The 26,337-nt window shown below is 46.0% G+C and overlaps 1 protein-coding gene across 6 annotated transcripts in view; it reads left to right on the top strand.

Moving 5' to 3' along the window:
• Positions 1 to 26,337, top strand: part of dym (dymeclin) — a 201,612-nt gene that overhangs the window by 66,111 nt on the left and 109,164 nt on the right. For all 6 annotated transcript variants that reach the window (XM_090191693.1, XM_090191692.1, XM_090191696.1 and 3 more), the window contains exons 9-12: positions 10,554 to 10,742; positions 13,081 to 13,259; positions 15,285 to 15,410; positions 25,832 to 25,945. In XM_090191693.1, the coding sequence (XP_090047819.1) occupies positions 10,554 to 10,742; positions 13,081 to 13,259; positions 15,285 to 15,410; positions 25,832 to 25,945 (608 nt within the window). The remainder of the gene's footprint in view (positions 1 to 10,553; positions 10,743 to 13,080; positions 13,260 to 15,284; positions 15,411 to 25,831; positions 25,946 to 26,337) is intronic.

The raw sequence follows: 26,337 nt of genomic DNA, 5'->3' as shown, positions 1-26,337 counted from the left end.
GAAATTCTGCTCATTTCCTGTTTGAAGTTTCATCTTTGTTTCGCCTGTAGCATGAGTTCTGTGGCACTCACAGATAATATCTTTGCAGTTTTGGAAACGTCAGACTGTTTTCAATAAGCTGTCAATTATATGCATAGTCGAGCATCTTTTCGTGACAAAATATTGCGCTTTATACGGGCACGTTTTTTTATCCAATAATGAAATAGCGCCCCCATAGACTCAACTGTTTAAACTTATCTTATAAAAAACAAACAATCAGTCAATCAATCATAATCACTAGTTAACTTCACATGGTTGATGATATTACTAGTTTATATTGATATTACTGCCTGCTACTCAGGCCCAGAAGATAGGATGCATATAATTGGTGGATTTGGATAGAAAACACTCAAGTTTCAAACGGTTAGGACTCAAATTGCAGTTCCTATGCCTTCCACTAGATGTCAAGTATTTAGAAATTGTTTCAGGCTTGTATTCTGAAAAATGAGGGAGTAAGAGCAGTCTAAATGAGTGGACCCTGCATTGTCAGAGCTTTTTCATGCACTCGACCGAGAGAGTTCCTTTCTTGTTTACCTTTTTTATATTGACGACGTTATTGTCCTGTTGAAATAATATTGATTATTTAGGCTAAAAACAACATGAGGATTGTATATAAACATCGTTTGACATGTTTCTATCAACTTTACGGATACAATTTGGATTTTTGTCTGCCTGTTGTGACTGCGTTTGAGCCTGTGGATTACTGAAGAAAACGAGCTAACAAAACTGAGGTTTTTGGATATAAGAAGAGACTTTATCAAACATAACGAACATTTATTGAGTAAATGAATGTCTTCTGAGTGCAACCATATGAAGATCATCAAAGATTTGATCGACTTGATTGGTTACTGTTTGTAATGATTTGTCTGCTGGGCGATGTTCTCAAATAATCGTAAGGAATGCTTTCGCCGTAAAGCATTTTTCAAATCTGATTCACAAGAAGTTCATCTTTAAACCTATGTAAAATACTTGTATGTTTTCTGTATTTTTACAATGAGTATTTCTATATTTGAATTTTGCGCTCTGCAATTTCGCGTCCCACATACCCTAGTGGGGTTATCTAGCGTGTCCTGCGTTGCATATAATCGATGCGGTGCGCATTCACGAAAAAGGACCGTCGTTGCTCCAACGTGTACCTAACCATAAACATCAATGCCTTTCTGAAAATCAATACACAGTATGTATTTTTAAACCTGCATATTTAGCTAAAATAAATCCAGGTTCGCAGGCAATATTAACCAGGTGAAATTGTGTCACTTCTCTTGGTTCATTGCACGTAGAGTCAGGGTATATGCAACCGTTTGGGCCGCCTGGCTCGTTGCGAACTAATTTGCCAGAATTTTACGTAATCATGACATATAATTGAAGGTTGTACAATGTAACAGCAATATTTAGACTTAGGGATGCCACCAGTTAGATAATACGGAATGGTACCGTATTTCACTGAAAGAATAAACGTTTTGTTTTCAAAATGATATTTGACCATATTAATGACCAAAGGCTCGTGTTTCTGTGTGTTATTATGTTTTAATTAAGTCTATGATTTGATATTTGATAGAGCAGTCTGACTGAGCGATGGTAGGCAGCAGCAGGCTCATACGCATTCATTCAAACAGCACTTTTGTGCGTTTTGCCAGCAGCTCTTCCCAATGTTTCAAGCTGTTTATGACTTCAATCCTATTAACTCCTGAGATTAGGCTGGTGTAACCGATGTGAAATGGCTAGCTAGTTAGCGGGGTGCGCGCTAATAGCGTTTCAATCGGTGACGTCACTCGCTCTGAGACTTGGAGTAGTTGTTCCCCTTGCTCTGCAAGTGCCGCGGCTTTTGTGGAGTGAAGGGTAACAATGCTTCGAGGGTGGATGTTGTCGTTGTGTTCCTGGTTCGAGCCCAGGTAGGGGCGAGGAGAGGGACGGAAGCTATACTGTTACACTGGCAACACTAAAGTGCCTATAAGAACATCCAATAGTCAAAGGTATATGAAATACAAATGGTATAGAGGGAAATAGTGCTATAATTCCTATAATAACTACATCCTAAAACTTTTTACCTGAGAATATTGAAGACTCATGTTAAAAGGAACCACCAACTTTCGTATGTTCTTATGTTCTGAGCAAGGAACTGGAACGTTAGCTTTTTTACATGGCACATATTGCACTTTTACTTTCTTCTCCAACACTTTGTTTTTGCATTATTTAAACCAAATTGAACATGTTTCATTATTTATTCAAATAATAATCAAATCAAATCAAAGTTTATTTGTCACGTGCGCTGAATACAACAGGCCTTACAGTGACCTTACAGTGAAATGCTTACTTACAGGCTCTAACCAATGGTGCGAGAAAAAAAGGTGTGTGTGTGTGTGTGTGTGTGTGTGTGTGTGTGTGTGTGTGTAAGTAAAGAAATAAAACAATAGTAAAAATACATTTGAAAAAAAGAGTAGCGAGGCTATGTACAGAGACACCTGTTAGTCAGACTTATTGAGGTGGTATGTACATGTAGGTATCGTTAAAGTGACTATGCATATATGATGAACAGAGAGTAGCAGAAGCGTAAAAGAGGGGTTGGTGGGTGGTGGGACACAATGCAGATCGTCCGGTTAGCCAATGTGCGGGAGCACTGGTTGGTCGGGCCAATTGAGGTAGTATGTACATGAATGTATAGTTAAAGTGACTATGCATATAAGATTAGCTGAGAGTAGCAGCAGAGTAAAAGAGGGGTTGGGGGGGGGCACACAATGCAAATAGTCCAGGTAACCATTTGGTTACCTGTTCAGAAGTAATCGGCCGATTAATCGGTATCGTTTTTTTTTTGGTCCCCCAATAATCGGTATCGGTGTTGTACAGATATCGTCATATCGTCCACCATTAGCCCCAGACCCATATCAGCAGTACAGATATCGTCATATCGTCCACCGTTAGCCCCAGACCCATATCAGCAGTGCAGATGTCTTCATATCGCCCACCGTTAGCCTCAGACCCATATCAGCAGTACAGATGTCTTCATATCGTCCACCGTTAGCCCCAGGCCCATATCAGCAGTACAGATGGTGTTTGAGCAGGTAGTCCTCCTGGATGACGTCCTGTCTATGATCTCATGCTAGTGTCTCGTCCATGTTGGTGTTAGCTTGTAGAGGATAACTCACAGACGTAGACACACTACATGACAAAGTATGTGGACACTTGCTCGTTGAACATCTCATTACAAAATCATTGGCATTAGTATGGAGTTGGTCCCCCCTTTGCTGTATAACAGACTCCACTCATCTGGGAAGGCTTTCCAGAGTCTAATGTCGGCAGCTTTACACCACTCCAAATAACGCTTGGCATTGCGCATGGTGATCTTAGGTTTGTCTGCGACTGCTCGGCTATGGAAACTCCTTTCACGAAGCTCCCGACAAACAGTTATTGTGCTAACGTTTCTTCCAGAAGCAGTTTGAAACTTGGTAGTGAGTGTTGCAACTGAGGACAGACGTTTTTTTACTCGCTTCAGCACTCGGCAATCCCATTCTGTGAGCTTGTGTGGTCTACCACTTCGTGGCTGAGCCGTTGTTGCTCCTAGACGTTTCCACTTCGCAATAACAGCACTTCCAGTTGACCAGGTCAGCTCTAGCAGGGCAGAAATTTGACAAACTGACTTGTTGGAAAGGTGGCATCCTATGACGGTGCCACGTTGAAAGTCACTGAGCCAACGTTTGTCTATGGAGATTGCATGTCAGCAACCGGTGTGGCTGAAATAGCCGAATCCACTAATTTGATGGGGTGTTCACATATCTTTTCATATGTAGTGTAGATGGCATGCTGGGTAAAATAGACTTGATACAGTACAAGGTTCTCTGCATAAACTACTACTGTCTGTCATTATTACCCCTAATGATGATGTCCTGTCTATAGACCACATGATGGCCATTATGGCGGTCGGTCTGGATGCATTCTCACAGACCGTTAGCCACGTTCTGCTCAACCCTTGTGCGCACACACACACAGTCTTGTACAACTAACCTTGTGGGGACACACAATTCCGTCCCATTCAAAATCCTATTTTCCCTGACCCTAAACCTAGCTCCTCAACCTAACTCTAGCCTTAACCCTAAACCCCCTAGAAATAGCATTAGACCTTGTGGGTTCCCAAAAAATTGTGGGGACCAACAAATTGTCTCCAGTTGGTTAAATTTGTGTTTGTTAAAAATTATTGTGGGGACTTCTGGTCACCACAAGTATAGTTCAACACGAACACACACACATGCATGAACACATACACACACACACACACACACACACACACACACACACACACACACACACACACACACACACACTGTGCTAAACCACTGTAGACTCTTATTCATCCTTACACAGACACGGTTCTTCCAGAGAGAGCGTGATAGCTGAGGAGAAATTCCAAAATGGCTTGGCCTTGTTGGTGTCAGTATCAATGGGAGCTGGAGAATGGAAAGAAGAGCAGTGTTGTGGGGGGATAAAGAGAGTCAGTAGAGTGAGTCAGGAAGCCTTGCTGTCAGCCAGCCAGGACCTGGCTCTGCTCTGTACTGTGTCCAAAATGTCAGCCTATTCCCTATATAGTGCACTACTTTTGACCAGGACCCGTAAGGTACAAAACATAGGGAATAGGGTGCTATTTGGGATGCTGCTTTGCTGGTCAGTGCTCTGACAGAAATGGGTCTGCTCCAGCCGGTCTGGTGCCAGTGATGAGCAGGGCTCAGTCACAAGGGCTGCTTATCTCCCCCCCCCACCCTCTGTTGGGTTACTGCTGCCGGCCGCCACCGCTAGACGCCATGCAGGGAATTAGGACTGCTGGAGCAGCACTGTGGCCTGTGGGCAGAGTATGTGGAAATCCCACCCATCGTCTTTATACACCACTCCAGTGCTCAACGTCTTTTCACCGTTCCGCAATAAATAGCTCAACGCTCACAGGAAAACAAACTGCCGCTCTAAATTTGTCCTTTTCGTTTTTTTTGTTTAAAAAAAATATAACTTTATAAACACCATGTTCCATTTGACTTTGAAGTAGACTCTTATCGTAAGGCACTTGAACATTGAAACAACAGGTCGTCGGCTACTGAACCAGGACCTGCCTGATGATATGTGGCTGCTGTGTTAAAAACAAATAGCCTTTTCTCTAGTGTTGAGTGCTGAGTGATTTGGAGCTTTTTGAGGTCGACTCGATTATTAAAAAATAGTCACGGATTTTGGTTCTGATTTTTAAAAATACATTTTAAAAAATTGCATTATGTGGGTAGAATGCGTTCACAATTCTTATCATTTATTAACCATTTATTCCAGGGCTGACACCATTTAGTCAACTGTTCGATTGTTTGGTCGATAGGTTTGTTGGTCAACCGAGATTTCTTAAGTCGGAGCAGTAGCAAAAAAAAATATATAATCAAGACACCTGTCTGATTGGACTAATCCATTGTGGAAGCCGTGGGGGTGGCAGAGTCCATCACTCTAAGACATTCGCTACAGAAATTGTACATGGTTATATTACATAAGATCAATGGTGCAACACTAATAAAAAATAATATTTAGTAACATGCGGTTGCTGTCCGCGGTTCTGAAACCCATCAGTGCGCTGTTGAATTGCCACCTTTTCCTAGAGACCACGTTGCTATGTGCATAATAGTAAAATGAATCAGCATGTTGGTGTTGAACAATGTGGTGGAGGCAGCAGCAGAGTTAGGAGACGAGGAAACAGAGTGAGGAGAGAGGAAAAAGGAGAATGAGGAGACAAGAAAACAGCCCTTGACTTAATTGTCTAAGAAAAGAGAGAGAGGAAACTACAACTTAATTAGATCTATAATTAATAACCTAACTCTTCAATGGGCCTGGCCTCTTAGCACATTCAACTATGTAAAGAAAAAAGTATTTCATAAGAATATTTCATTCATTCAGATCTAGGATGTGTTATTTTAGTGTTCCCTTTATTTTTTTGAGCAGTGTAGTTGATTAAAAAATATATGATGTGTCTATATATGGGAAAATAAGTTTGACAATTTTTACCAAGATTTTTTGTGTCGGGGACAGCCCTAATTTATTCACATTACTTTACTTTAATAAAATGTTTGATACGATGACTTTATTTCATTCCATGTCATCATATCATCTCTATAGAGCTGCTGTCTGACAAAATCACTATTTTAGTAGTTCTTCAAAGTAAATAAGTCATACTTTTGACTGCTGAATGCCAACTATCAATCACTTAGATCATGTATTTTCAGGCTCATGGAGCAACTGCTTTTCTATCCCTCTTGATCGCACATTCTCTCTTCTCTCGCGCCTCATATCCACCAAATGCATCGAACTCTTTGTGTTCTGGAGGAAGTCATGCATTGTCAGTGGAGCAACGCTGCTTTGGGGGTGACTGAGGTGAGTTCTGAGTACCGCGTACCGCACAGACCGGACAAGTTTAAGTGTGCCTGCAATGGATTATGGTCATTGTAGTTCATTTCCACGTTTTCTGAGCTAAACTATGTAGAATATTGGTCTGTTGGAAACTAATACTCCCTACTACATGACACAGTTCAGCCTTGATCTGATTTATCTCTCCAGAAACTTTACATCGAGCTCATAGAAAAAACAACTAAATGGAATTTATATAATTGAACCGACTTCGGTCAATTAGTGTTTTAAAAACCTGAAAAATAACCGAAATGTCGGTTAAATGCTCAACACTACTAATCTATTGATGATCAGATACTTCAGTTGTGCTCAGATTTGACACTTGATAGACAACTTTAGCGCTGTTATGAACTCTTTTTGACAATAGCCTGTAAAGAAATGTAGATGTTTCTGGTGCTGCTGCGTTGGTTATCATGCCATCAATTACACAGGCTGTGACCTATTTCTCTGGTCCACTCGTATCAACATCTCTGCGCATTAGTGGTGGGGTTGGCTGAATAAATGCTACAGAATATGCCTAATCCGAAGAACAGTGATGAAGGAAATGAAAAATGCTGGCCAGAGCATGCCCGGAGCTTGTGGCTGAGAGGTACCAGAGCGAAATGCTCCGCTCACATCCTCTGGCTCTGGGCTAGCCACAGAATGGGGGCTGGGAGAGCGGGAGGGGGTAAGAGAGAGATGAAAAAAAGAGGGAATGCAGAGGGAGGAGAGAAGAGAGGGAGGAGAGGGGACCAGATAGAGGGAGGGGACCAGACAGAGGGAGGACTGGGGGGGGCAGACAGAGGGAGGACTGGGGGGGGGGCAGACAGAGGGAGGACTGGGGGGGCAGACAGAGGGAGGACTGGGGGGGGGGGGGCAGACAGAGGGAGGACTGGGGGGGGGGGGGCAGACAGAGGGGGGACTGGGGGGGGCAGACAGAGGGGGGACTGGGGGGGACCAGACAGAGGGGGGACTGGGGGGGGGCAGACAGAGGGAGGACTGGGGGGGGGGGCAGACAGAGGGGGGACTGGGGGGGGCAGACAGAGGGGGGACTGGGGGGGACCAGACAGAGGGGGGACTGGGGGGGGGCAGACAGAGGGAGGACTGGGGGGGGCAGACAGAGGGGGGACTGGGGGGGGGCAGACAGAGGGGGGACTGGGGGGGACCAGACAGAGGGGGGACTGGGGGGGACCAGACAGAGGGGGGACTGGGGGGGGACTAGACAGAGGGAGGACTGGGGGGGGACCAGACAGAGGGGGGACTGGGGGAGGACTGGTGGGGGGGGACCCAGACAGAGGGAGGACTGGGGGGGGCAGACAGAGGGGGGACTGGGGGGGGCAGACAGAGGGGGGACTGGGGGGGACCAGACAGAGGGGGGACTGGGGGGGGCAGACAGAGGGAGGACTGGGGGGGGCAGACAGAGGGGGGACTGGGGGGGGGCAGACAGAGGGGGGACTGGGGGGGACCAGACAGAGGGGGGACTGGGGGGGGCAGACAGAGGGGGGACTGGGGGGGACCAGACAGAGGGGGGACTGGGGGGGACCAGACAGAGGGGGGACTGGGGGGGACCAGACAGAGGGGGGACTGGGGGGGGACTAGACAGAGGGAGGACTGGGGGGGGACCAGACAGAGGGGGGACTGGGGGAGGACTGGTGGGGGGGGACCCAGACAGAGGGAGGACTGGGGGGGACCAGACAGAGGGAGGACTGGGGAGGACCTGACAGAGACAGTGGGGACAGAGGGAGGACTGACCAGACAGAGACAGGGTGAGGACTGTGGGGGACCGGACTGAGACAGAGGGGCCAGAGAGGGGAAGTGACCATGGCTCTGCTGTTCTGTCGGAGTCAAACAAAGTTGGGTACAAGGACACACTGGGCCCCAGTAAAGGTTTCCATCTTTCATTAAAATAAAATAATTTCTGTGCTTTAGTCCATGTGGTTGGACAAAGACCTAACACATTAACCGATTAGATAGAAAAAGGACATGGTCGTGGTATTGACCACAGCAGAGCTGATAACCAGTGGGTTTGACATGGTCGTGGTATTGACCACAGCAGAGCTGATAACCAGTGGGTTTAACATGGTCGTGGTATTGACCACAGCAGAGCTGATAACTAGTAGGTTGAACATGGTCGAGATATTGACCACAGCAGAGCTGATAACCAGTGGGTTTAACATGGTCGTGGTATTGACCACAGCAGAGCTGATAACTAGTAGGTTGAACATGGTCGTGGTATTGACCACAGCAGAGCTGATAACCAGTGGGTTTGACATGGTCGTGGTATTGACCACAGCAGAGCTGATAACCAGTGGGTTTAACATGGTCGAGGTATTGACCACAGCAGAGCCGATAACTAGTAGGTTGAACATGGTCGAGATATTGACCACAGCAGAGCTGATAACCAGTGGGTTGAACATGGTCAAGGTATTGACCACAGCAGAGCTGATAACCAGTGGTTTGAACATGGTCGAGATATTGACCACAGCAGAGCTTATAACTAGTAGGTTGAACATGGTCGTGGTATTGACCACACCAGAGCTGATAACTAGTAGGTTGAACATGGTCAGGGTATTGACCACACCAGAGCTGATAACTAGTAGGTTGAACATGGTCGGGGTATTGACCACAGCAGAGCTGATAACTAGTAGGTTGAACATGGTCGGGGTATTGACCACAGCAGAGCTGATAACCAGTAGGTTGAACATGGTCGGGGTATTGACCACAGCAGAGCTGATAACTAGTAGGTTGAACATGGTCGTGGTATTGACCACAGCAGAGCTGATAACCAGTGGGTTAAACATGGTCAGGGTATTGACCACAGCAGAGCTGATAACCAGTAGGTTGAACATGGTCAGGGTATTGACCACAGCAGAGCTGATAACTGACATTGACTGCTCTTCTTTCACAATCGGTCATGCTGGGAAACTATTGTCTGTTCTGTCTCTCACCTCTAGATGGAGACCAATCCTTTTCACTTTGAGACAGATCTTCTGATACAATCTGAGAAGAAACAACACAGACAGTGTAACGTTTAGCCGAGCCAGAATGCACTGTTCTGAGAGAGAACACAATGTGATGTTCAGAAAATCAACATAGTAGTAGTTTTCAATAGCAATATCTATACTGAACAAAAATATAAACGCAGTATGTAAAGTGTTGCTCCCATGTTTCATGAGCTGAAATCAAAGATCCCAGATATTTTCCATATGTGCGAAAATCTTATTTCTGTCATATTTTAGCCAATGTTTTTACATTCCTGTTCGTGAGCAGTTCTCCTTTGCCGAGATAATCCTTTGACCTGACAGTTGTGGTGTATCAAGATACTGATTAAACAGCATGTTCTTTATAAGTTTCACCTTGTGCTGGGAAAAAGGTCACTCTAAAATGTGCAGTTTTGTCACACAACACAATTCCACAGATGTCTTTAGTTGAGGAGGATTTCTGCCTGTAAATAAAGCTTTTTGTGGGAAAAAACTCATTCTGATTGGCTGGGCCTGGCTACCAAGTGGGGGGGCCTGGCTTCCAAGTGGGGGGGCCTGGCTTCCAAGTGGGGGGGGCCTGGCTTCCAAGTGGGGGGGGCCTGGCTACCAAGTGGGGGGGGCCTGGCTACCAAGTGGGGGGGCCTGGCTTCCAAGTGGGGGGGCCTGGCTTCCAAGTGGGTGGGCCTGGCTTCCAAGTGGGGGGGCCTGGCTTCCAAGTGGGTGGGCCTGGCTTCCAAGTGGGTGGGCCTAGGCCCAGTCATGTGAAATTCATAGATTAGGGGCCAATGAATTTATTTAAATTGACTTGATTTCCTTATATGAACTGTAACTCAATAACATCTTTGAAATTGTTGCATGTTGCGTTTCTATTTTTGTTGAGTATGAAATCGTGTCCTTACATTCCTCTCTGTCCATACCAGGTCTTGTAGGTATATTATTTTGTCCCATTTCCATTTTTTAAATATATTTGTTTAATTTAAAAAAATATATTTTGTCATTTATTTGCAGTTACTAGCGCCTATGTCCTGTTTTTCACATTGCTTATAAGGTGTTATAAATGAGCTCGTAAGACATTAGGAAGAGGGTGTTCATAGAAAGTGTTACCAATATTAATATTCTCTACCTATGCGTTTCCTCCAGGTGGGTTGTGGAGTGTGTTCACACTGGGCGGAGCCAGCAGTAAACCAGGATTGGAGCAGGAACAGAACCCGCTTCCCTTATCCAATCAGAGCCTGTTATTACTCCTGGTGCTAGCCAATCTGACAGATGGACCAAACGACTGCCCCAACCCCTACAGACAGGCTGTCACCTGCTTCAAAAACACACAAGGTACTGCCCTATACACACACACACCTTATGCCCACACGCACACCCCTTACAGACAAGCTGTCACCTGCTTCATAAACACACACTGTGGGGCCCGGGAATCTCCAGGGGACCTCACAATACGAAATTGTCATGTTACGTTGTTGTTTTTAATGAAACTCTTATTATGAATATTGGTTATTGTTCTGCGATATTGAGGGAGCTAGCACACAAGCATTTAGCTGCCCATTTAGCTGTAAACTGTGTACATGACAAATATCATCTGATTTGATACTTAGGTGCCGATACAATATGTATTGTGATCTGATACTTATGATTTTATAGCAATTTGATGTTCCAGGAGCACGAGAAAACGAGTTTTGAGTTTGAAATAAGTGCTGAAAACATGTTGACTCATTATTTAAGAAGAAGATGGGACAACAAGTTATAGGTCGAAAAAATACTGGCTATTTGGGGCAGGTACAGCCTACTATTGCTAGCTAACACTACCAAATGTTATTTTTTTTTGGGGGGGGGGGTACTTTGAGTCAAAATATTATTTAAATAACTGTATCAATCCCCCCCCCTTACCTGTTTAAATGCTAAAGGCATTTGGTCTTATCTATTGAAAATACATCTTTTTTATTTAATCAGGGGAGCCCAATTGAGACCAGGGTCTCATTTTCAATGGTACCCTGAGACCGCGAGCTCTGACCTTTTGCTGCTGTCTAACGTATTGAGGAAAACTGTACTTACTATGACTGTGAAATGTGGTTGTCCCACCTAGCTATCTTAAGATGAATGCACTAACTGTAAGTCTCTCTGGGTAAGAGCGTCTGCTAAATGACGAATGTGAATGTTTACATACAGTATTACATATTGTACCAATAGAAGCAGACTTAAAGGGAACTATTGGTGAATGTGTGTCTCATTGTAATTTGCTAGGAGTGTCTGCTAAATGGCTTAAATATTAAATGTTATTGGTCACAAACATATTTGTCAGATGTTATTGGTCACATACATATTCATCAGATGTTATTGCGGCTGTAGAGAAATGCTTGTGTTCCCAGTTCCAACAGGGCAGTAGTTATCGGCTGTAGAGAAATGCTTGTGTTCCCAGTTCCAACAGGGCAGTAGTTATCGGCTGTAGAGAAATGCTTGTGTTCCCAGTTCCAACAGGGCAGTAGTTATCGGCTGTAGAGAAATGCTTGTGTTCCCAGTTCCAACAGGGCAGTAGTTATCGGCTGTAGAGAAATGCTTGTGTTCCCAGTTCCAACAGGGCAGTAGTTATCGGCTGTAGAGAAATGCTTGTGTTCCCAGTTCCAACAGGGCAGTAGTTATTGTGGCTGTAGAGAAATGCTTGTGTTCCCAGTTCCAACAGGGCAGTAGTTATCGTGTAGAGAAATGCTTGTGTTCCCAGTTCCAACAGGGCAGTAGTTATCGGCTGTAGAGAAATGCTTGTGTTCCCAGTTCCAACAGGGCAGTAGTTATTGTGGCTGTAGAGAAATGCTTGTGTTCCCAGTTCCAACAGGGCAGTAGTTATCGGCTGTAGAGAAATGCTTGTGTTCCTAGTTCCAACAGGGCAGTAGTTATCGGCTGTAGAGAAATGCTTGTGTTCCCAGTTCCAACAGGGCAGTAGTTATCGGCTGTAGAGAAATGCTTGTGTTCCCAGTTCCAACAGGGCAGTAGTTATCGGCTGTAGAGAAATGCTTGTGTTCCCAGTTCCAACAGGGCAGTAGTTATCGGCTGTAGAGAAATGCTTGTGTTCCCAGTTCCAACAGGGCATTAGTTATCGGCTGTAGAGAAATGCTTGTGTTCCCAGTTCCAACAGGGCAGTAGTTATCGGCTGTAGAGAAATGCTTGTGTTCCCAGTTCCAACAGGGCAGTAGTTATCGTGTAGAGAAATGCTTGTGTTCCCAGTTCCAACAGGGCAGTAGTTATCGGCTGTAGAGAAATGCTTGTGTTCCCAGTTCCAACAGGGCAGTAGTTATCGGCTGTAGAGAAATGCTTGTGTTCCCAGTTCCAACAGGGCAGTAGTTATTGTGTAGAGAAATGCTTGTGTTCCCAGTTCCAACAGGGCAGTAGTTATCGGCTGTAGAGAAATGCTTGTGTTCCCAGTTCCAACAGGGCAGTAGTTATCGGCTGTAGAGAAATGCTTGTGTTCCCAGTTCCAACAGGGCAGTAGTTATCGTGTAGAGAAATGCTTGTGTTCCCAGTTCCAACAGGGCATTAGTTATCGGCTGTAGAGAAATGCTTGTGTTCCCAGTTCCAACAGGGCAGTAGTTATCGGCTGTAGAGAAATGCTTGTGTTCCCAGTTCCAACAGGACAGTAGTATCTAACAAGCGTTTCGACCCCCTTTAGACACGTCGTCCATCCCGACAGAGCAGCACCATACGTTCCAGATTAACTTCAACAGCCTGTACACAGCTCTGTGTGAGCAACAGAGGTCTGACCAGGCTACGCTGTTACTCTATACGCTGCTGCATCAGAACACCAATATGAGGAACTACATGCTGTCACGCACAGACATGGAGAACCTGGTAAGTTAAAGAAAAAATAAAGTGGAGAATGGTTCAACTTCTGACCTCTTCATCGTCTCCAGCACCACATCAACATATGACAAAATGGCGCTTTTCTATGTTTTGTATGTCTATGATTATGTGACCATGATGGTATGAGGGCCAGATTGGGAATTTATCCAGGACACCAGGGTTAACACCCCTACTCTTATGATAAGTGGCATGGGATCTTTAGTGACCACAGAGAGTCAGGACACCTTTTTAACGTCCCATCTGAAAGATGCCACCCTACACAAGGCAATGTCCCCAATCACTGACCTGGGGCATTGGGATAAAAAAAAAAAAAATTAGACCAGAGAAAGACTGCCTCCTACTGGTCCTTCAACACCACTTCCAGCAGCATCTGGTCTCCCATCCAGGGACCAACCCTGCTTAGCTTCAGAGGCAAGCCAGCAGTGGGATGCGGGGTGGTATGCTGCTGGCAGGGTGGTATGCTGCTGGCAGGGTGGTATGCTGCTGGCAGGGTGGTATGCTGCTGGCAGGGTGGTTTGAATTGTGTCTTGAAATATCCAATTCCATGTGCTGTTCAGACTGTAGGAAAAATAATGGATTCGAATCGGATATGCAATTTTTATTTGATTTGAGTCACTTCAAACTTCCAATGTGAAACAAGGCTTTAGTAATCTTAGTCATCCGCTTTGTCTTAGTTTCTCATTGTTCCCAGCTGACATGTTGGCACACAATGGACAGCTGGTCCTGCGGGTGTGCTGTGATGTCACTTCTCAGCAGGTTTTAAATGTGTTGGGGAGGAGGATCACTCCCACACACACAGTGAAACCATGCTGGAACCACACAGCTCCCCTGTGGAACAACACTCTCTGTCTCCCAGTGTCTCTTTAGTCTGGGATGCAGTGTGTTGGATGTTGGGTGCATGTCAGGGCTTGCCCTCTGGTTGAGGTCTGGTGGCAGCCCCACTTCCAGCCCCCACCCCACAGCACCCCATCTGTCTCGTCCCATACCACCCCAATTATGTCCCTCCCTCTTTCTGTGCCGCCCCACACCACCCTCTTTCTGTCCCACCCCCTCTCTGTCCCACCCACACCACTCCCTTTCTGTCCCGCCCCCTCTCTGTTCTGTCCCGCCCCCTCTTTGTTCTGTCCTGCCCCACACCACCCTCTTTCTGTCCCGCCCCCTCGCTGTCCCACCCACACCACTCCCTTTCTGTCCCACCCACACCACTCCCTTTCTGTCCCGCCCCCTCTCTCTTCTGTCCCGCCCCCTCTCTGTTCTGTCCTGCCCCCCCTCTGTCCCACCCACACCACTCCCTTTCTGTCCCGCCCCCTCTCTGTTCTGTCCCGCCCCCTCTGTCCCACCCACACCACTCCCTTTCTGTCCCGCCCCCTCTGTTCTGTCCCGCCCCTCTCTGTTCTGTCCTGCCCCACACCACCCTCTTTCTGTCCCGCCCCCTCGTTGTCCCACCCACACCACTCCCTTTCTGTCCCGCCCCCTCTCTTCTGTCCCGCCCCCTCTCTGTTCTGTCCTGCCCCCTCTCTGTCCCACCCACACCACTCCCTTTCTGTCCCGCCCCCTCTCTGTTCTGTCCTGCCCCCTCTCTGTCCCACCCACACCACTACCTTTCTGTCCCGCCCCCTCTCTGTTCTGTCCCGCCCCCTCTCTGTTCTGTCCTGCCCCCTCTCTGTCCTACCCACACCACTCCCTTGCTGTCCCACCCCCTCTCTGTTCTGTCCTGCCCCCTCTCTGTCCTACCCACACCACTCCCTTGCTGTCCCGCCCCCTCTCTGTTCTGTCGCGCCCCCTCTGTTCTGTCCTGCCCCACACCACTCCCTTTCTGTCCCGCCCCCTCTGTTCTGTCCCGCCCCCTCTGTTCTGTCCTGCCCCACACCGCAGGAACACACGCAGGAGACCAGGAAGGAAAACGGAGGCATTTCTGAGTGGATTATCCTGGTTGAATAAATTGTCTAAATGAAATTAAAACCAATATGAGTAACCAACACACATGGTCATTTTCTAATTATCTTCCCTTAGGTGGTGCCCATCCTAGAGATCCTGTACCATGTGGAAGACAGGAACTCTCATCACGTCTACATGGCCCTCATCATCCTCCTCATCCTCACTGAGGACGACACCTTCAACAGATCCATACACGAGGTGGTGAGTACTGACCCCTCACTCTAACCCTCATCATCCTCCTCATCCTCACTGAGGACAACACCTTCAACAGATATGGGGGTAGGGATCGGGATTTGAAACGAACACAGTACCTCAAACAACATGAATTCCCGCTCAGTACATTCGGATTATAGACTTGGCAGACATTTCTCTGAAGGATGATTTTTAAAACGTCAGGACCTGTGCCATTTCAGATAACAACAGTACTATGATTTATGATGATTTCTCAAACATCAGGAGCTGTGCCATTTCAGATAACAACAGTACTATGATTTATGATGATTTCTCAAACATCAGGACCTGTGCCATTTCAGATAAGAACAGTACTATGATTTATGATGATTTCTCCAACATCAGGACCTGTGCCATTTCAGATAACAACAGTACTATGATTTATGATGATTTTTCCAACATCACGACCTGTGCCATTTCAGATAACAACAGTACTATGATTTATGATGATTTTTCCAACATCAGGACCTGTGTCATTTCAGATAAGAACAGTACTATGATTTATGATCTGTAATTTTGAATATGATTTCTCAAACCTGTCGTTTCTGCTAAGAACGGTACGTTGATGGTCACTATCCATGATTTCGAAATGCTCCCCATCCTCCTCCTCCTATCTATTTCATTCTACATTATTGGTCAGCTTGTCAATGAATTCAGACTATTTGAACAGAAAACCGTTAAACCATTTAGCTCACGGTGATTGACTCATTCCACTCTGTCGTTACCTTCAGTTCTGTGAATCATTTTTGACATTTTAAAGCCACCTCTCTATCTCTCTCTCATATATTCCCTCTCTCCCTCCCTAGCCGCAGTCCATTGCCTGGGCTGCATATAAATCCCTCCCTCCCTTTCTCTCCCTCTCTCTCTCGCTCTCTCTCTCCCTCTCTCTCTCCCTCTCTCTCTCTCCCTCTCTCTCGCTCTCTCTCCCTCTCTCTCTCTCGCTCTCTCTCCCCCTCTCTCTCTCCTTCTCTCTCCCTCTCTCTCTCTCCTTCTCTCTCCCTCTCTCTCCCTCTCTCTCTCTCTCCTTCTCTCTCCCTATCTTTCCCTCTCTTTCCCTCTCTTTCCCTCTCTTTCCCTCTCTTTCCCTCTCTTTCCCTCTCTTTCCCTCTCTTTCCCTCTCTCTCCCCATCTTTCCCTCTCTTTCCCTCTCTTTCCCTCTCTCTCCCCATCTTTCCCTCTCTCTCCCCATCTTTCCCTCTCTTTCCCTCTCTCCTCCTCTTTCCCTCTCTTTCCCTCTCTCCTCCTCTTTCCCTCTCTTTCCCTCTCTCTCCCCCTCTTTCCCTCTCTCTCCCCCTCTTTCCCTCTCTTTCCTTCTCTCTCCCTCTCTTTCCTTCTCTCTCCCTCTCTTTCCCTCTCTTTCCCTCTCTCTCCCTCTCTTTCCCTCTCTTTCCCTCTCTTTCCCTCTCTCTCCCTCTCTCTCCCCCTCTTTCCCTCTTTCCTTCTCTTTCCTTCTCTTTCCCTCTCTTTCCCTCTCTTTCCCTCTCTTTCCCTCTCTTTCCCTCTCTCTCCCTCTCTTTCCCCCTCTCTCCCTCTATTTCCCTCCCTCTCTTTCCCTCTTTCCCTCTCTTTCCCTCTCTCTCCCTCTCTCTCCCTCTCTCCCTCTCTCTCCCTCTCTCTCCCTCTCTTTCCCTCTCTTTCCCTCTCTTTCCCTCTCTCTCCCTCTCTCTCCCTCTCTCTCCCTCTCTTTCCCTCTCTCTCCCTCTCTCTCCCTCTCTTTTCCTCTCTCTCCCTCTCTTTCCCCCTCTCTTTCCCTCTCTCTCCCGCTCTCCCTCTCTTTCCCTCTCTCTCCCCCTCTTTCCCTCTTTCCTTCTCTCTCCCTCTCTTTCCCTCTCTTTCCCTCTCTCTCCCCATCTTTCCCTCTCTCTCCCCATCTTTCCCTCTCTCTCCCCATCTTTCCCTCTCTCTCCCCATCTTTCCCTCTCTTTCCCTCTCTCCTCCTCTTTCTCCCTCTCTTTCCCTCTCTTTCCCTCTCTCTCCCTCTCTTTCCCTCTCCCTCTCTCTCCCTCTCTCTCCCTCTCTCTCCCTCTCTTTCCCTCTCTTTCCCTCTCTTTCCCTCTCTTTCCCTCTCTCTCCCTCTCTCTCTCCCTCTCTTTTCCTCTCTCCCGCTCTCCCCCTCTTTCCCTCTCTCTCCCCCTCTTTCCCTCTTTCCTTCTCTCTCCCTCTCTTTCCCTCTCTTTCCCTCTCTCTCCCCATCTTTCCCTCTCTTTCCCTCTCTCCTCCTCTTTCCCTCTCTTTCCCTCTCTCTCCCCCTCTTTCCCTCTCTCTCCCCCTCTTTCCCTCTCTCTCCCCCTCTTTCCCTCTCTCTCCCCCTCTTTCCCTCTTTCCCTCTCTTTCCCTCTCTTTCCCTCTCTTTCCCTCTCTTTCCCTCTTTCCCTCTCTTTCCCTCTCTTTCCCTCTCTCTCCCTCTCTCTCCCTCTCTTCCCCTCTCTTCCCCTCTCTTCCCCTCTCTTCCCCTCTCTTCCCCTCTCTTCCCCTCTCTTCCCCTCTCTTCCCCTCTCTTCCCCTCTCTTCCCCTCTCTTCCCCTCTCTTCCCCTCTCTTCCCCTCTCTCTCCCTCTCTAGCCTATGGAGTTTCAGTCCACAGTCCATTGCCTGGGCTGCATATGAATGTGTCTCTCTACTTATGTCCCAAATGGCACCCTATTCTCTATGTAGTGTACTACCTTCAACCAGAACCTTATGGGGATAGGATGCCATTTGGGTCTCTCTCGCGACCCCCCCCCCAGCAGGAAATCATGAAGCTGTGGCTGCCAGCAGATCTCTAAGTCTCGATATGTTTTAGATGAAAATCCATTTCACATTGGTCTCTTTGCTGTTGTCATGTAATTTCCACTAGGTTAAATGGCAACCAAAGTCAGACATCTCTCAATGTTCGGACAGAAGTTTTTCAACATTGAACAATCTATGTGGCGGTGCTTTAGTGTTAGTGGTGTCATGGGGCTGTTTGTTCAGCCTGAGATTAGACAGCCACTCTCTACTCTCCCCTCAAGCCATCCAGAGAGTGATGAGGCTGTGTAGTGACTGACTTGCTTACCAGAGCCTGTTCTGGGCCAGGGAACACACACAGCCAGCCCTGCCTCAGCCTCCTCTCTCTCTACTCTCCCCTCTAGCCATCCAGAGAGTGAGATGACTCTGTAATGCTGTTGACTGACTTGCTTACCAGAGCCTGTTCTGGGCCAGGGAACACACACAGCCAGCCCTGCCTCAGCCTCCTCTCTCTCTACTCTCCCCCTAGCCATCCAGAGATGGACAGAGATGCCATTTTTCCTGATTAATGAGGAATTTCTACTTTTCTACAAGAATATCTCAATAACTTTCCCCTGAAACTAATATCTTTATTTTCCAGATGTTCTCTGTCACATCCCTGAGAGGGCAATGGGCCTCTGAAATACTAGGTCTACTGACCATTGAGGGAGTCATTGTTTTGATCCCAGTGTGTGATGATTGTATTCTCTGAGATCAGAAGGCTACTGTACACCAGTTTAATCTGTATTCTCTGAGGTCAGAAGGCTACTGTACACCAGTTTAATCTGAATTCCCTGAGATCAGAAGGCTACTGTACACCAGTTTAATCTGAATTCCCTGAGATCAGAAGGCTACTGTACACCAGTTTAATCTGAATTCCCTGAGGTCAGAAGGCTACTGTACACCAGTTTAATCTGTATTCCCTGAGGGCAGAAGGCTACTGTACACCAGTTTAATCTGTATTCCCTGAGGGCAGAAGGCTACTGTACACCAGTTTAATCTGTATTCCCTGAGGTCAGAAGGCTACTGTACACCAGTTTAATCTGTATTCCCTGAGGGCAGAAGGCTACTGTACACCAGTTTAATCTGTATTCCCTGAGATCAGAAGGCTACTGTACACCAGTTTAATCTGTATTCCCTGAGGTCAGAAGGCTACTGTACACCAGTTTAATCTGTATTCCCTGAGATCAGAAGGCTACTGTACACCAGTTTAATCTGTATTCCCTGAGGTCAGAAGGCTACTGTACACCAGTTTAATCTGTATTCCCTGAGGTCAGAAGGCTACTGTACACCAGTTTAATCTGTATTCCCTGAGGTCAGAAGGCTACTGTACACCAGTTTAATCTGTATTCCCTGAGGTCAGAAGGCTACTGTACACCAGTTTAATCTGTATTCCCTGAGGGCAGAAGGCTACTGTACACCAGTTTAATCTGAATTCCCTGAGGGCAGAAGGCTACTGTACACCAGTTTAATCTGTATTCCCTGAGGGCAGAAGGCTACTGTACACCAGTTTAATCTGTATTCCCTGAGGGCAGAAGGCTACTGTACACCAGTTTAATCTGAATTCCCTGAGGGCAGAAGGCTACTGTACACCAGTTTAATCTGTATTCAATGAGGTCAGAAGGCTACTGTACACCAGTTTAATCTGAATTCCCTGAGATCAGAAGGCTACTGTACACCAGTTTAATCTGTATTCCCTGAGGTCAGAAGGCTACTGTACACCAGTTTAATCTGTATTCTCTGAGGTCAGAAGGCTACTGTACACCAGTTTAATCTGTATTCCCTGAGGGCAGAAGGCTACTGTACACCAGTTTAATCTGTATTCAATGAGGTCAGAAGGCTACTGTACACCAGTTTAATCTGTATTCCCTGAGATCAGAAGGCTACTGTACACCAGTTTAATCTGTATTCCCTGAGGGCAGAAGGCTACTGTACACCAGTTTAATCTGAATTCCCTGAGATCAGAAGGCTACTGTACACCAGTTTAATCTGTATTCCCTGAGGTCAGAAGGCTACTGTACACCAGTTTAATCTGTATTCTCTGAGGGCAGAAGGCTACTGTACACCAGTTTAATCTGAATTCCCTGAGATCAGAAGGCTACTGTACACCAGTTTAATCTGAATTCCCTGAGGGCAGAAGGCTACTGTACACCAGTTGAATCTGTATTCCCTGAGGTCAGAAGGCTACTGTACACCAGTTTAATCTGTATTCTCTGAGGGCAGAAGGCTACTGTACACCAGTTTAATCTGAATTCCCTGAGATCAGAAGGCTACTGTACACCAGTTTAATCTGAATTCCCTGAGATCAGAAGGCTACTGTACACCAGTTTAATCTGTATTCCCTGAGATCAGAAGGCTACTGTACACCAGTTTAATCTGTATTCCCTGAGGTCAGAAGGCTACTGTACACCAGTTTAATCTGAATTCCCTGAGGTCAGAAGGCTACTGTACACCAGTTTAATCTGTATTCCCTGAGGGCAGAAGGCTACTGTACACCAGTTTAATCTGTATTCAATGAGGTCAGAAGGCTACTGTACACCAGTTTAATCTGTATTCCCTGAGGGCAGAAGGCTACTGTACACCAGTTTAATCTGTATTCCCTGAGGTCAGAAGGCTACTGTACACCAGTTTAATCTGTATTCCCTGAGATCAGAAGGCTACTGTACACCAGTTTAATCTGTATTCCCTGAGGGCAGAAGGCTACTGTACACCAGTTTAATCTGTATTCCCTGAGGGCAGAAGGCTACTGTACACCAGTTTAATCTGTATTCCCTGAGGGCAGAAGGCTACTGTACACCAGTTTAATCTGTATTCAATGAGGTCAGAAGGCTACTGTACACCAGTTTAATCTGTATTCCCTGAGGTCAGAAGGCTACTGTACACCAGTTTAATCTGTATTCCCTGAGGTCAGAAGGCTACTGTACACCAGTTTAATCTGTATTCCCTGAGGTCAGAAGGCTACTGTACACCAGTTTAATCTGTATTCCCTGAGGTCAGAAGGCTACTGTACACCAGTTTAATCTGTATTCCCTGAGGGCAGAAGGCTACTGTACACCAGTTTAATCTGTATTCCCTGAGGGCAGAAGGCTACTGTACACCAGTTTAATCTGAATTCCCTGAGGGCAGAAGGCTACTGTACACCAGTTTAATCTGTATTCCCTGAGGTCAGAAGGCTACTGTACACCAGTTTAATCTGTATTCCCTGAGGGCAGAAGGCTACTGTACACCAGTTTAATCTGTATTCCCTGAGGTCAGAAGGCTACTGTACACCAGTTTAATCTGTATTCCCTGAGGTCAGAAGGCTACTGTACACCAGTTTAATCTGTATTCCCTGAGGTCAGAAGGCTACTGTACACCAGTTTAATCTGTATTCCCTGAGATCAGAAGGCTACTGTACACCAGTTTAATCTGTATTCCCTGAGGTCAGAAGGCTACTGTACACCAGTTTAATCTGTATTCCCTGAGGGCAGAAGGCTACTGTACACCAGTTTAATCTGAATTCCCTGAGATCAGAAGGCTACTGTACACCAGTTTAATCTGAATTCCCTGAGATCAGAAGGCTACTGTACACCAGTTTAATCTGAATTCCCTGAGATCAGAAGGCTACTGTACACCAGTTTAATCTGTATTCCCTGAGGGCAGAAGGCTACTGTACACCAGTTTAATCTGTATTCCCTGAGGGCAGAAGGCTACTGTACACCAGTTTAATCTGAATTCCCTGAGGTCAGAAGGCTACTGTACACCAGTTTAATCTGAATTCCCTGAGATCAGAAGGCTACTGTACACCAGTTTAATCTGAATTCCCTGAGATCAGAAGGCTACTGTACACCAGTTTAATCTGTATTCCCTGAGGTCAGAAGGCTACTGTACACCAGTTTAATCTGAATTCCCTGAGATCAGAAGGCTACTGTACACCAGTTTAATCTGTATTCCCTGAGGGCAGAAGGCTACTACTGTACACCAGTTTAATCTGTATTCCCTGAGGTCAGAAGGCTACTGTACACCAGTTTAATCTGAATTCCCTGAGGTCAGAAGGCTACTGTACACCAGTTTAATCTGAATTCCCTGAGGGCAGAAGGCTACTGTACACCAGTTTAATCTGAATTCCCTGAGGTCAGAAGGCTACTGTACACCAGTTTAATCTGTATTCCCTGAGGTCAGAAGGCTACTGTACACCAGTTTAATCTGTATTCCCTGAGGGCAGAAGGCTACTGTACACCAGTTTAATCTGAATTCCTTCCACCTCTTTCCTCCTCTCTTTATTTACAGACGCTATCAAAATGTGTCTAGCTATTGTCATCTTCAGGAAATATATTTCTTTATTCCTGCCCAGGACATTTAGTCAACTGGTCGATTGTTTTGTCGATTAGGCTGTGGCCGACAGAGATTTCTTTAGTCATGCAGTAGTAAAAAATATATAAATATTTCAGGCTGTACAAGATACCTGTCTGATTCGTTCCTGTCTGAGTGGACTAATCCATTGTGGAGGCCGTGGGGATGGAACAGCCCATCACTAAGACATGTGCTACTGAAATTGTAACATGTGCTACTGAAACCCCAACTAAATAAAAATAATATTATTTTATAACAAACGCGGTTTCTCCCGTGTTTGATAGCAGTCGCTGTCCGCGGTTCTGAAACATCAGTGCGCTGTTGAATTGGCACCTTTTCCTAGACCATGGTTGCTGTGTGTATAAATGCAAAGGTAACCAGCATATTGGTGTTCAGAACAATGCGGCTGAGGCTGCAGCAGAATGAGGAGATAAGAAACCCCAAGTTAATTAGGTTTATAATCAATAACCTCAATCATCCATATACATTTGAAGTCGGAAGTTTACATACACTTAGGTTGGAGCCATTAAAACTTGTTTTTCAACCACTCCACAAATGTCTTGTTAACAAACTATAGTTTTGGCAAGTCGTTTAGGACATCTACTTTGTGCATGACACAAGTCATTTTTATAATAAGTAAAGTCATTATCATTAGTAGGCAGAGCAGGCCTCCATCATTCTTAAATGGAAGAACTTTGGAGCCACCAAGACTCTTCCTAGAGCTGGCTGCCTGGCCAAACTGAGCAATCGGGATGACCAAGAACATAAATTGTCACTTTGACAGAGCTCCAAAGTTCCTGTGTGGAGATGGAAGAACCTTCCAGAAGGACAACCATCTCTGCAGCCCTCCACCAATCAGGTGTTTATGGTAGTGGCCAGACGGAAGCCACCTCAGTAAAAGGCACATGACAGCCCACTTGGTTTTTGCCAAAAGGCACCTGAAGGACTCAGACCAAGATCAAGATTCTCTGTTCTGATGAAACCAATATTTAACTATTTGGCCTGAATGCCAAGCGTCACGTCTGGAGGAAATCTGGCACCATCCCTACGGTGAAGCATGGTGGTGGCAGCATCATGCTGTGGGGATGTTTTTCAGTGGGAGTGACTGGGAGACTAGTCAGGATCGAGGGAAAGATGAATGGAGCGAAGTACAGACAGATCCTTGATGAAAACCTGCTCCAGAGCACTCAGGACCTCAGACTAGGGCGAAGGTTCACCTTCCAACAGGACAATGACCCCAAGCACACATCAAAGACAATGCAGGAGTGGCTTTGGGACTAGTCTCTGAATGTACATTGATGGATACATTGATACATTTGAAACTCCTGATACTTCCTGTCTTAATCTCATTGCCTGATAGATAAAGGTTATCTGGGAGGTTATAGGATTTGGATGTTGGTCGATGTTAAATATTTCAGGAAACAGTGGTGTCTACGAGGTTAGGAAGGAATAGTGGTATCTACTATCTACGAGATTAAGTAGGAACAGTGGTATCTACTATCTACGAGATTAAGAAGGAACAGTGGTATCTACTGTCCTACGAGATTAGGAAGGAATAGTGGTATCTACTATCTACGAGATTAGGCAGGAACAGTGGTATCTACTGTCTACGAGATTAGGCAGGAACAGTGGTATCTACTATCTACGAGATTAGGCAGGAACAGTGGTATCTACTGTCTACGAGATTAGGAAGGAACAGTGGTATCTACTATCTACGAGATTAGGCAGGAACAGTGGTATCTACTGTCTACGAGATTAGGAAGGAACAGTGGTATCTACTATCTACGAGATTAGGCAGGAACAGTGGTATCTACTGTCTACGAGATTAGGAAGGAACAGTGGTATCTACTATCTACGAGATTAGGCAGGAACAGTGGTATCTACTGTCTACGAGATTAGGAAGGAACAGTGGTATCTACTATCTACGAGATTAGGCAGGAACAGTGGTATCTACTGTCTACGAGATTAGGCAGGAACAGTGGTATCTACTGTCTACGAGATTAGGCAGGAACAGTGGTAGCTACTGTCTACAAGATTAGGCAGGAACAGTGGTAGCTACTGTCTACGAGATTAGGCAGGAACAGTGGTAGCTACTATCTACGAGATTAGGAAGGAACAGTGGTAGCTACTGTCTACGAGATTAGGAAGGAACAGTGGTATCTACTGTCTACGAGATTAGGCAGGAACAGTGGTATCTACTATCTACGAGATTAGGCAGGAACAGGGGTAGCTAATGTCTACGAGATTAGGAAGGAACAGTAGTATCTACTGTCTACGAGATTAGGCAGGAACAGTGGTAGCTACTGTCTACGAGATTAGGCAGGAACAGTGGTAGCTACTGTCTACGAGATTAGGAAGGAACAGTAGTATCTACTGTCTACGAGATTAGGCAGGAACAGTGGTAGCTACTATCTACGAGATTAGGCAGGAACAGTGGTAGCTACTGTCTACGAGATTAGGAAGCAACAGAAGTATCTACTGTCTACGAGATTAGGCAGGAACAGTGGTGTCTACGAGATTAGGAAGGAACAGTGTTAGCTACTGTCTACGAGATTAGGCAGGAACAGTGTTGTCTACGAGATTAGGAAGGAACAGTGGTAGCTACTATCTACGAGATTAGGAAGGAACAGTGGTAGCTACTGTCTACGAGATTAGGCAGGAACAGTGGTATCTACTGTCTACGAGATTAGGAAGGAACAGTGGTAGCTACTGTCTACGAGATTAGGCAGGAACAGTGGTGTCTACGAGATTAGGAAGGAACAGTGGTAGCTACTATCTACGAGATTAGGAAGGAACAGTAGTAGCTACTGTCTACGAGATTAGGCAGGAACAGTGGTGTCTACGAGATTAGGCAGGAACAGTGGTGTCTACGAGATTAGGAAGGAACAGTAGTATCTACTGTCTACGAGATTAGGCAGGAACAGTGGTGTCTACGAGATTAGGCAGGAACAGTGGTAGCTACTGTCTACGAGATTAGGCAGGAACAGTGGTATCTACGAGATTAGGCAGGAACAGTGGTGTCTACGAGATTAGGAAGGAACAGTGGTGTCTACGAGATTAGGCAGGAACAGTAGTATCTACGAGATTAGGAAGGAACAGTGGTATCTACGAGATTAGGAAGGAACAGTAGTATCTACTGTCTACGAGATTAGGCACGAACAGTGGTGTCTACGAGATTAGGCAGGAACAGTGTTATCTACTGTCTACGAGATTAGGAAGGAACAGTGGTATCTACTATCCACTAATGGGTTGTTACCTACTGTAGTAGCTACCATTTTAAATAGCCATTTGTTATGTTGTCTCCCTCTCTCTCAGGTATTGAAGAACATAACGTGGTATTCAGAACGTCAGTTAACAGAGATCTCTCTGGGTAGTCTACTCATCCTGGTGGTCATACGCACCATCCAATACAACATGACACGGACCAGGGTGAGTTAAACACACATGGATGTACATGCATATGCAGCGCATGGACACACAGGGTTTTTTCTGGATCAAAATGGGGTTTAGGTGGTGACCGTGGCTGCGGCATGCCCATGGGTGTGGTCCTGTTGGCTAATTTCCTGCAATTCTACACATTTTTGCCATCAGGCTAAGAGAGAGATTTGTACGCAATAAAATATACAAAATCAAATAAAAACGCAACATGTAAAGTTTTGGTCCATATTCAGAAAAGGCTTATCTCTCAAATGTTGTGCACAAATGTGTTTATATCCTTTTTAGTGAGCATTTCTCCTTTGCCAAGATAATCCATTACACAGGTGCACCTTGTGCTGGGGACAATAAAAGGCCACTCTAAAATGTGCAGTTTTGTCACACAA

Source organism: Oncorhynchus mykiss, chromosome 12, assembly GCF_057628025.1.
Source record: "Oncorhynchus mykiss isolate SJ-2025 chromosome 12, ASM5762802v1, whole genome shotgun sequence".
In the NCBI taxonomy this organism is placed as follows: domain Eukaryota; kingdom Metazoa; phylum Chordata; class Actinopteri; order Salmoniformes; family Salmonidae; genus Oncorhynchus; species Oncorhynchus mykiss.
Note: the sequence above shows the minus strand (reverse complement) of the source record. Positions and strands in the feature narration are given on the sequence as shown.